The sequence below is a fragment of the Urocitellus parryii genome, chromosome 4 (genome assembly GCF_045843805.1).
Source record: "Urocitellus parryii isolate mUroPar1 chromosome 4, mUroPar1.hap1, whole genome shotgun sequence".
In the NCBI taxonomy this organism is placed as follows: domain Eukaryota; kingdom Metazoa; phylum Chordata; class Mammalia; order Rodentia; family Sciuridae; genus Urocitellus; species Urocitellus parryii.
In genome coordinates, this window is record NC_135534.1 from 59,458,931 (window position 1) to 59,470,517 (window position 11,587).

The 11,587-nt window shown below is 47.7% G+C and overlaps 1 protein-coding gene across 1 annotated transcript; it reads right to left on the minus strand.

Annotated features, from left to right (window-relative positions):
* Nucleotides 1-131: 131 nt before the first annotated feature.
* On the minus strand, nt 132-4,375 carry Smpd1 (sphingomyelin phosphodiesterase 1). Its single transcript, XM_026414376.2, has 6 exons — nt 3,852-4,375; nt 2,616-3,388; nt 1,691-1,862; nt 1,385-1,461; nt 1,038-1,183; nt 132-887 (listed from the first exon to the last, which is right to left on the minus strand). The coding sequence occupies exons 1-6, from the start codon at nt 4,155-4,157 to the stop codon at nt 478-480; spliced, it is 1,884 nt and encodes a 627-aa protein (XP_026270161.2). The 5' UTR covers nt 4,158-4,375; the 3' UTR covers nt 132-477.
* Nucleotides 4,376-11,587: the final 7,212 nt, after the last annotated feature.

The following is an 11,587-nucleotide window of genomic DNA, read 5'->3' on the forward strand; positions in this document are numbered from 1 at the left end:
GTGCCTCCCTGTGCCTGTATACACCATTACTCCCTTTACCAATTTCTGTTACAATCTTGTTCAAGTTCCTCTTGTCCTGACTGCTTGGAAAGAAGAAATTGGAGCAGCCATAGAGGAGCCTGGAGTCCAAGTCTCTTTTATCTTTATTTTAACAGCTTGGCAGGATCAGGTAGCAGCAGTGGTGCAGGGTTCCTGGCCTGGCATGACAGCTACTGTATGCTGCCCACGGCATTGAGGCCTCAGCTTCGTGGCCATGAAAGGACAGCAGTCTGGATCCTGGGCATAGGCGGAGCAGCCAAACCCTCTCCCAAATCCAGCTAAACCAGCTCTAGGAAAGAAGGTCTTGTTTCCCAGTATATGTGGGGCCTGAGGATGGGCTCTTCCCTGGCATGTTCCTGCCAGGTTGAATCACAGCAGCACTCAGGTTTTTGCTCCTTTCATAAGACACGAACATTCCTGACTGTGGGTCCTGTGGCCCTAGCAGAACAAGGGCCTTGGCCATAAGGTCTGGCCACCTGGGAGGCTCCCATTCGGCACCAGGTGGCGGCACAGAGCAGGGCTGTCAGCTCTGGCAGAGAGCTGGGCACACAGAGTAGCGAGGCGGCAGGGTGCACCACAGGGCTCCAAGGGCGGGTGGCCCTTATGATAGAGAAACCAGAAGGTCTGGAAGAGTCGCATGTCATCCCGCATGCGGTATACTAGGTTGTGCCAGGCAGCCGGCAGCGCGTTGGGCAGCCCGTAGGTTTCTCTAGCCTTGTAGAGGAGCTGCCATTGTGGTTTGGCTCCCGGTGCGTTCGCCTGCGTCAGGTTCAGGATGTAGGTTTCGTGGTCCAGGACCACATGAGAGCTCCCGGTGTAGTTTCCATCTATTAGATAGACACGGTAACCTGCAAGGAAGGAGGGCTGACTGAATGGAAAAGAAGCAAAGGCAAGTCCAGGGAGGACCACACATCCTTCCCCTTGCCAGCCTTGGCTCCCATCCCCTTCACCTGTCCCACCAACACCGTGATAAGGAGGCTCCCCCCTGCATCACTCACCGGGATTAAGGCTGATGTAGGTGGTGGCACTGGGTGCTAGGAAGGCTACGGCCAGTGGCCGGCTCAGAGTCTCTTCATCATAGAAGACCTCAAACTCATCTACATGAGTATGGCCAAAGAACTGACCAGCCAGGGTGTTCTCATACCTGGCCAGAAGACATAAATTATATTCAAAAGTGTCTGGAGTGGGGGAGGAAGAGCTAGGGATTTAGGATGCTCTTTCACAAGCTTCTTCAGAGGTAGCCTCCCCACCAACCCATGGAACAGCAGAGAAGCTGAGATGTTCAAGGGAATTTTAATCTTTAGACTCTTCAACCCCCACCATCCTATTCCCACCCACTTCCTACCTGGCTACAATCCGGTAATAATTCCAGCTCCAGCTCTTCAGGCAGTGCCCTGGGGGAATGTGACCAATAATATGCACCTGGGGGAGAGAGAAGGGTGGTTATCAGGGACTCTTCTATACCCCAGGCAACCCTAGCCAGGGGGTATAGGAAAAAGGGCTTTCCAGAGTGACCATGAACTGAACCCCCAGGAAGCAGGTTGACAACACCAGAAAATCAGCCCATAGATGCTCTAGTTTGACAGGAGCTTGCTTCTCCCCCAACCCTCAGCTGTACCTACTCCACAAGATTCCCACCATTGTCCCTCACTTTGTCTCCTCGATTCTCAGCAGCCTGAAGTTCCCCCACCAGCCACTGGAGCTGTCCAGCGGGGTCTGTGGAGTTGATCAAGAGCCAGAAGTTCTCACGGGAACAAAAATTCATATTGAGAGAGATGAGGCGGAGGCCTGGGCGTGGGGAAAGGGCATAGAACCCCCCAATTCTGAAACAAAGTGAACAAGATGGTCAACACTTGTTCATAATCCTATCCTGCATGTCCAGTCTTGTGCTAGGCAGAGGCACACATGAGGTCATCCCCACACTGGAGGAGTTTGCATTCTACCTGAAGTCTAAACTGCACTAATTGTAGGACTCTTATGAGAAAAGAATGGCTCAGAGAGTTGGGAGCACCAGGAGCATGGGGGAAGAGATAAAGGTGAGTTAGAGTGGGAAAAGGCCATTCTGTCAGAAGATGACCTGAGCCTAGGAAAATTGGGAAAAGTTGGGGATGTTAAAGAGGAGGGGAAATAATTTTAGAGGGCCAACACAGCCAGACATGGTGTACATGTCTGTAATCCCACTGACTCAGGAGACTGGGGAAGTAAGATCACAAGATCAAGGCCAGCCTCAGCAACTTAGTGTGTCCCTAAGTAATAAGCAACTTAGTGAGACTCTGTCTCAAAATAAAAAACAAAAAGGACTGGAAATGCAGCTCAGTGGTTAAATGACCCCAGGTTCAATCCCTAGTAAAGTTAAAAAAAAAAAAAAAAAGTCAACATGAATCCAGGCTAGGGTGTGGAGAGGTTGTGCTTCTAGCTTTTTGAAAGAGATAAGGGTAGAAAGTGAAGGTGGAGTCAGATTAGGGAGGAGCAGTGAAAAGCCCTGAGCAGTCAGAGATAATGCCCCAAGTTTCCTTCTCCCTTGACTCTGGGCCATCTTTCTTTTCTCTTCTTGACTTTAAATGAACCTGAAGTACCTGAGGGTATGAAGGGCTTCAGCAGGCAGCCAGGGCTCCCAGGCCTTGGCCATTGCCTCATAGAGCCAGCGGGAAGATTGGTTGCCCTCTATGAAGGGGGGAGGAAAGCCATTGACGGGTGTGCTCTCGTGGTTGCCCACAGCAGGGTACACTGGAACTGGTCCCAAGAACTTCCTCACGAGGTCTGTGATGGTGGTCAGAGCTCGCAGCTGGTCCCGACGAGACTGTTGCCAGACATCATGGGCAGGGATGTCTCCTGTCCAGTACACCATATCAAAAGGCCCAGCAGGACCCAGCCCACTTAACAGGCTCTCCAGGGTCCGCAGGGGCAGGTCACACTTGCTGTACTCTCCCCAGTATCCAGCACCTGGCTGGGAGGTGGGTGGCAGGCCAGAGCCCCGACGGCAGCACAGAGGATCTGCACAGTTAGGATCTGTGCCTTCCAAATAGTCATGATCCCAATGCAGGTCAGTGAGGAAGAGGACCCGACTGACAGGGGCACCTGGGGCCGGTGGGCTGGGCGGCTTGGGGGGTGGCTTCGGCACAGCTGGCAAAGAGATGTTCCAAGATGAGAAGATATCCCAACGTCCACAGGTAGAGCCCAGGAGTAAGCCACAGGCCTCAGATGGACTCAGTACTGAGCGTGTCCACACCTCCACCATATCATCCTCAAAAAGCTGGACAGCTGACTGGCACACAGTGGGTGGTGCTATGTTCAGCATCTTGCACAGTTTGATGGCCACTGAGCCCACCCGTGCCACATTGGGCTCTTTCTGTGATGGAAGGAACCAACAGTGAGAAGTCAGAGATGGGGCAGGGGAACCAGTTCAACCAGACCACAAACCTGTGGGCCTCTATATCCAAACTGGATCTGGGCTGGACTCAGTGCCACATGATGAAGAGACCTCAGTGCCTCCTACAGAATGCCCCTGTGTCCCAGGAAATAACAGGCTATTACTTCCCCTTCAGCTCAGTGACCAGCAACATTTCAGTCCTATGCTTGACTGGCAGGCTTTCTCAGGCAATGTCTCCACTCTTTCCTTTACAAAGATTACAATGGGGTAGCAATGGCAAGTAGGCATGGATATCCCCAAAAGGAAGCCAAGTCAGTAAAGGCATTGTAGAAGCCAGGCTAACAGAGATACATTCAGACCTGAGGGCACCTCATCAGTCCTAGCCACCACCCTCAGAACTCCCCCTTGACTGGCTCCACCACAGTTTCTTTTCAGTGCTCACCTTCAGCCCGAAGTTGATGGCGGTGAATAGGCCTTTGCAGACTGGACAGGTGAGATTTCTCCACCCAAAGGCATCCCGGAGCCGGGGGACTATGCCATGGAATCCGGTAGGATGGTCTTGAGCAGGAAGAGGGTGAGCTCTGGCAGGGACCCAGAGAACCATGGGGTCGAGCAGAACCAGCACCAGCGCCAGGCTCAGGACCATCCACGGGAGTCCCAGACCGGGGGCTCCTGAGGTCCTCTCCAGTGCCCGCTTCCAGCAGAACCTGGGATGGCCCCAGCGGGTTGACACTCCGTGGCGGGGCATAGCCGGGCTTCCCACACAGGGCTTGTTCGCCCTTCAGGCCCCTACCGGCCTAGGGCCAAGCCCCCGGCGGCGCTGGGGGCACCCGATTACCCTTCGCTGAGGTCGGTTGATTGCTCAGCAGCTTGCCAAGCAGCAGCTCCACCTCTTCCTGTTCCTCCCGTGCCCAGCAGCTGATCCTGGCGGTGGCGGGTGGTCCTGTCAACGCTGCAGAGGCGGGGCGGGTGAGGCGTGCCAGGGACCGCCCCGGTCCCGCCCCCCCAGTCCCCGCCCTCCACCGCCCAGACCCGAACCCCGCCGGCCACTGGGACGGGCGGACGCGCTCTGAGGTTAAGTGGGGCACCGCCTTGTTGTCACAGCCGCAGGAGGCCGCCTGCGCTCTCGCCGATCTAGTGAGGCTGGCGGAAGCCCTTCGGAGGCTCCCAGGAACCTCCTCGCTCGAATCCACATGCAGATTCCCGAAATAGCTGTCCGGCTGACCCCGGCGTCCAACTCCCTAACGCCGAGAGCTAGGCGCGGCAGCGATCCTCCCACTGAGTGTGTAGCCCTAGCGAGGAGGCCCCGCCCCTCGATTTCCTACCTCCAGCTCCTGGCAGCTGCACGGTTGAGTCGCCTTCACTGAGAAACTTTGAATTACATTTGATTCAGAATTCTCCAGATGGAAGGAACCCTAAACACACGCGGGACATATTTGCTTTTTTTTTTCATAGATGAGAAGAGTAAGGCTCAGTCAGGGATGATGAAGTAAATAAGAAACAGGAGACCACACAGCTACCAAGGCCAGGAACGTAAACTAGACCCTGGGTCTCCCACTACCCATTTATCGAGTTCTTTAAGAATGCCAAACACTAATAGAGGCATTTTAAAATTACTAATTTTCAATTCTCACAATCCTACCAAGTAATTATAAAAAGATCATTAGTCCCATTCTACACATAGGAAAACTGAGGCACAGGGAAGTTAAGTGGCAGAGCAGCAATTAAAAACCAGATCTGTTTGACTCCTAGAAAACTTCTCCAAGATCCACAGAACTAGCAAGTCCTTTCCTCCCTCCTTCCTTCCTTCCTTTCTTTTTTTTCTTTTTGGCACTGGGGATTGAACCCAGGGTAACTTTACCACTGAGCTACATCACTAGTCATTTTATTTCTTATTTTGAGACAGGGTCTGTCTAAGTTGTGTAGAGCCTCGAACTTACGATCCTCCCGTCTCAGTCTTCCAAGTCACCAGGATTACAGGCTGCACCATGAAGTCTGGCAGAACTAGCAAGTCCTGTTGTTACAGGGCTGGGGCCTTTCAGGAAACTGGCTTGTGAAAAATTTCCCTTCCTTCACCCTGATTCTTGTAATCAAATCAGAAAGATTAGCTCAGAGTAACAGGCATACATTTGTTAGATGGAGAGAATGGATCCTTTCAGAGAAGAAGGACAGCTGGACTTAGTGATGCTCACCTGCAATCCCAGCAACTCCAAGTGATTGCAAGTTCAAGGCCAGGTACAGCAATTTAGTGAAGCCCTGAGCAACTTGGTGAGACCCTGTCTCAAAATACAAAATAAAAAGGGCAGGGGATATGGCTCAGTTTTTAAGTGCCCCTAGGTTCAATTCCCCAGTACCAAAGGAAAAAACCAAACAACAACAACTAAATAAATAAATAAATGAGAGAGAGAAAGAGAGAGAGAGATGGCTTTATGTACACCAAGCAAACAATTTACCACTGAATCACACACACAGCCCTACCCTCCAGTTTGTGTGTGTGTGTGTGTGTGTGTGTGTGTGAGAGAGAGAGAGAGAGAGAGAGAGAGAGAGAGAGAGAGAGAGAGGGACCCAAAGTGTCCCGATCCAGGTTCACCTTTTGATATTTGACTGACAGCATAATGACATCTGTCTTTCAAGTCCCCACTGCCATGACAAGTTGGGATTTGCTCTATGTTAATGTTACAGAAAGCTCAGTCCTTGTCACCTATGCCAATCCAATAACAAAGACAAGGTGGGTTTTTTTTTATACTGGGAATTGAACCCAATAGCACTTAACTACTGAGCCACATTCCCAGCCCTTTTTAATTTATATTGAAACAAGGTCTTATAACAGTGGTCCACTTTGCTTTGCATATAACCCTTGCTGCTCTGCCACTGCAACTTATTTTTAAAATGGACATGTTTCTTTCTCTTCCTCTCTCCCTGCTCCTCCCTAATCTCTCCCCCTCCCTAATCTTGGGGAAAACAGGATTACCTTTCTTCCCCATCCTAGGCAGATTTATCTGTCCCTGAGTACACACCGACCATGTGTGTACATAAAGAGAGATGGTGTACATAAAGCCATCTCTCTCTCTCTTTCTCTCTCATTTATTTATTTATTTAGTTGTTGTTGTTTGGTTTTTTCCTTTGGTACTGGGGAATTGAACCTAGGGGCACTTAATCCAGACTTTAGGGATAGTACCAGAAGATCTCAGAAATGACTATCTCCAAAATTAACAAGTGAATTACAGCTCCAGGGAGGGAACAGGTGGTAAGTAGCCTTTGCATCACCTCTTTAAAAGCCCCCTGTTCCTGCCAATGGACAGAATCACAGCCTCTGGAAGTCCCCTGTGTTTCTAAAGCTTGGTCCTTGTACCTGATGCTAATCTAATAACAAGGACACAGCATTGAGAAAAAGGAAAAAGAAGGCTTATTGCTTTGCTAGCAGAGGAGAAGCACTGGGGACCATTGTCCCAGAGGCTGTGCTTCATCAGGGTGAACAGAGTTTTTTTTTTTTAAAGATTCGAAGGCTACATTCCACATGTTCTCTATTGGAAGTTGTATTTTGCTTGTTATTTTGGGATGAGAAACCAGCTCTACCTCAGAGCAAAGCCTGTCCAAGAAAAAAAGCTTGTCCTTGGAAAGACCCACAGAGCATTCCTAGGCACAAACCCATCCTGTTGAGTTGTTTATCTACAAATAACAGGAGAGATCTATGGAGCCAAGTGTCCCTGACTCAGTCAGGCTAGATGAGGACCCATGGCAACCCCCTAGCAACCACCAATCAACATGAGACCAGGAAAATACCTGGGATACCTGATGACCCTCCCAGTAGTTTATGGTGGTTGATAACATGTTGGGAAACCATGTAGTTTAGCATGGTTTCCCAATATGGTTTTGAGCCCCTCGTGGCTCAAACCAATCAGTTCAAAGGAATCCCCCTCTTGTACTAACCAATCACCCCTACCCAACTTGTTCCCGCCAGTCCTAATCATGTTTTAGAGTTGTTTTATGATTTTCTCGAGGTGTGTGATGATTTGCTAGGAGATGCTATGATGTATGTGAAGTCCCTGTCTTCCCCAAAGAGTGTATAAAACTGCTGCAAACCCTGGGCTCGGGGCCTCTCAGCATCACCAGTTTCTGTGTGCGTGCAGAGGACCGAGGTAGCTCGAAATAAACGCCTCTTTGCTGCTTACATCAATCTTGGTCTCTGATGGTCTTTTGGGGGTCCCGAATTCGAGCACACCAGGGAGATAGTCATTCCTGAGACCTTCTGATGCCAAAGTCTGAACTACTTCATTCCTGTGGTGAATGTGTGCTCAAGGACAGATAACTCTGCCTAGGATGAGAAAGAAAGGTAATCCTGTTTACCTGCAAGACAGGGGAGGGGGCAAGATTAGGAGAGGGAGGGAGAGGAAGAGAAAGGAAATATGTCTGTTTTAAAGTAGTGGCAGCCAGGTGCCCTGGCACATACCTGTAATCGCTGCAGCTCTGGAGGCTGAGACAGGAGGATCTCAAGTTCAAAGCCAGCCTCAACAAAAAGCAAGGTGCTAAGCAATTCAGTGAAACCCTGTTTCTAAGTAAAATACAAAATAGGGTTGGGATGTGGCTCAGTGGTAGAGTGCCTCTGAGTTCAATCTCCAGTACCAAAAAAAAAAAATAGTGGCAGAGCAGCTATATTTAAAGCAAAAAGTGGACCATGGTTACACCAGAAGAATAATTTTAATCTTCTTCTTTTCCTTCTCCTTCTTCTTTTTCCTCCTCCTCCTCCACCTTCTTCTTCTTCTTCTTTCCTGCTGCCAAGGATTGAACCCAGGTGTGTTTTACCACTGAGATACCTCCCCAGCCCTTTTTATTTTTTTATTTTGAAACAGTCTCCCTAAGTTCCTTAGGGCCTTGCTTAAGTTGCTGAGGCTTGACTAGAACTTGCAACCCTTTTGCCTCAGTCTCCTGAGTCCCAGGGATTACAGGTGTGTGCCAATCATGCCTGGCAGACGAAATGTTCTTAAAGCTTCCTTTAGCCAACTAAGAATAATTTCTGAAAAAAATGAGGACTGCCACAAATTTCCTCTTCTGGGAGGCTTCTAATTCCCAGAAGAGAGATCAAGAATAAAATTAACCGTAAATACCCTCTCCAGGGGAGTTTTATGGCCCCAAAGAAGACAGAAAGACCACTGATACTGATACTTTACTTCACACACTTTCTTCTCTCCCCTTTATTTCTCTTAAAGACCTGTTGTGTTTCCTACAGAAATCTATTTTCTTCCCTCTTCCTCCCTCCCTTTCCCCCCTCTTTTTCCCTCCCTCTCTGCTAAGCCTTTCTCCCCTTTACCTTTCCCCTACTAAGTGAGACTTGTAAGCCTCTAACTTTAACCATTTAATGAGCCAGCTACTTCTTTTGTTGATTCCCTGTGCATACAAATAAACCCCTTTCTCTTGTTAATCTATCTTTTGTCGCTCTAATTCACAAGCCTTAAGCACTGAACAGAAGAGGGTGGAGGAAAATTTTTTCCTTCCTCACAGCTACTTCTTTGTCATAACTGTATGACTGGATTTATAATGGCTCTTTGGGGATTAAAATTTTGGCAAAAGAAAATGGAGGGAGAAGGAATGTTGTGCACAAAGTACAAGGCATTTAAGTGCATGGTATATTTGTTCTGAAACGTAATATCCCCTTTCTGGTTTCCCTGCCAGTGATTTCAGGTAGTCTCATTTCTACTTAACTGGTACTGCTCTGAATTTCTGTCCCTCATTGTGTAGAAGAACATTGATGGCCCAGTGTTGCAAATTCTACCTGTTGCCCAACACCTTGGTAACATACTTCTTTTTTTCCCCCTTAGTAACATTTTTTCTTCCTCTTCCTCTTCCTCCTCCTCCACCACTACTACTTCTTTTTTTTTTTTTTTTAAAGAGAGAGTGAGAGAGGGGAGACAGAGAGAGAGAAATTTTAATATTTATTTTTTAGTTCTCGGCGGACACAACATCTTTGTTGGTATGTGGTGCTGAGGATCGAACCCGGGCCGCAGGCATGCCAGGCGAGCGCGCTACCGCTGAGCCACATCTCCAGCCCCACTACTACTTCTTTTAGTAACATATTTCTTGACTACTCCCTTCTTTCCCATTTTCCTAGTCCTCTTTTACACAGTGTTCTCACAGTCTATCCTTGCTTTGATGGAACCTTTAATAATTGTATACCACATGCTCTTATTCTTCTGGGTAGGTGATCAAAAATTCTTCCTTTGATCTGGATGGCATAATTCTCTAGTAATCATATACAGATGCAGCTGGCACAGGCCTATAATTACAGCTATTTAGGAGTTTGAGGCAGGAGGATGCAAGTTCAAGGCCAGCTTCAGCAACTTAGCAAGATCCTATCTCAAAAATAAAAATATGAAAAGGTGTTAGAAATACTAAAGTGCCACAAGAAATCAAACATGTACTCAGAAGTGGTTGGGCAAGGCAGACTTTACTTCTGCCAGAAGGGCATGCAACTGAACCTGGGTAGCATGCACCTGGGAAGGCAATCTACCTGCTTTTATTCCTAATGCAGCACTAAACACTATGTTCTGAAAATGGACCACCGAACTTTCTATTTCTCACAAAGGATTGAGGTTGTAGCTCAGTAGTAGAGGACTCCTGGGTTCAGTCATCAGCACCAAATAAAGAAAAGAAAAATTGCCCTCGGGATGGACACCTATGGAAGGAAAAGAAAGGGATGTGAAAATCAAAAGAAAATTATGAAGAAAGCAACATTGAAAGAGCTTTTCAAAAATGGAGTCAGATGGCCATTAAAGAAGCAGAAGTTATATATGTTTTCAGCAGCTGCCTAGAAATGTGAACTTTGGTGACCTCCATCCTTTTGAAGGCAGGTAACTGAAAGACCAAAACAATTGGACAATTACATTGTGCATAGAGACTCAAGATGCCTATCAAGATGGTAACTGAATTCTTGTTTCATGGATGTTCCATTCTTTTATACATTTTTTTTTTTTTTTTTTTGGTACTGGGGATTGAACTCTCAGGGGCACTCAACCACTGAGCCACATCCCCAGCCCTATTTTGTATTTATTTTAGAGACAGGGACTCACTGAGTTGCTAAGTGCCTTGCCATTGCTGAGGCTGGCTTTGAACTCATGATCCTCCTGTCTCAACCTCAGGAGCCACTGGGATTACAGGTGTGCACCACCACGCCTGGCCTGTTTATACATTCTTTATCTTCTATCAGTCACACAGCCTCTATTTCTAGAACAACCTAGAACAGCGCATATAATTTCCACTTTTCGTTCCTTCTTTGGAACACTTATTCAGAGCTCTCTGAACTTGTGTCTCTTGAATTGCAATTCCCAAGACCCCAAATAATGTATCTTTTTACTTTGTTAGCTTTTTTTCCTTTTTCTTTGTGTTTATGTGTGTGCACACGTACGTGTGTGTGTGTGTGTGTGTGTGTATGTGTGTGTTACTTAGGATTCAACCTAGGGGCACTTTACTAAGTTACATCTCCAGTTTCTTCTAATTTTTTTTATTTTGAGATAGTGTTACTAAAGTGCTGAGGCTAGCCTTGAACTTGTCATCTTCCTGCGTCAACCTCCTGAGTTGCTAGTTGCTGGGATTACTGGTGTTTGCCATTGCACCCAGCCTTGTGTTTTTTGTTTGTTTTGGTACCAGAGATGAACCCAGGAGCACTTAACTACTGAGCCACATCCCCAGCCCTTTTTATTTTTTCTTTTGAAGCAGGATCTCTTGCTTAGTTGCTTAAGGCTGTGCTAAATTGCTAGGGATGGCTTTGAACTTGCTATCCTCCTGCCTCAGCCTCCTGAGTCACTGAGATTACAGGTTTGTACCACCATGCCTGGTCCAACCTTACTTTTGAAACTTATGAGTTTGGATTGATTGATAGAAGCCGAATTGGGTACAAGGACAATTGGGTAGAGGAATATATTCTGTGTGGCTATCTCACAAAAGCCTCACTGGACCCTAGCAGAATTCTGAAGGTGAGATGACCATTCTGAGTTCTAAAATGGAGTGAGAGGGCTAGTTGCCCTTCAGAGGGGAAATCTCGAAGGGGTTGATAGCAGAGAACTTTCTTTTGAGACCACTGCAAGAAGATCCATGTGGCAAATCACGTGTCCATCACAGTCTTCCACTTGTGCCACTTGGATTCCCTTAAGTAAGCTCTCCAAGTACTTTCTCTGGCATACTAAT

Coding starts and splice junctions, on each gene's coding strand:
- Smpd1 (XM_026414376.2), bottom strand. CDS start 4,157: ATGCCCCGCCACGGAGTGTCAACCCGCTGGGGCCATCCCAGGTTCTGC. Junction 3,389..3,851: donor CCATCAACTTCGGGCTGAAG/GTGAGCACTGAA, acceptor CTTCCATCACAG/AAAGAGCCCAATGTGGCACG. Junction 1,863..2,615: donor GAAGCCCTTCATACCCTCAG/GTACTTCAGGTT, acceptor ACTTTGTTTCAG/AATTGGGGGGTTCTATGCCC.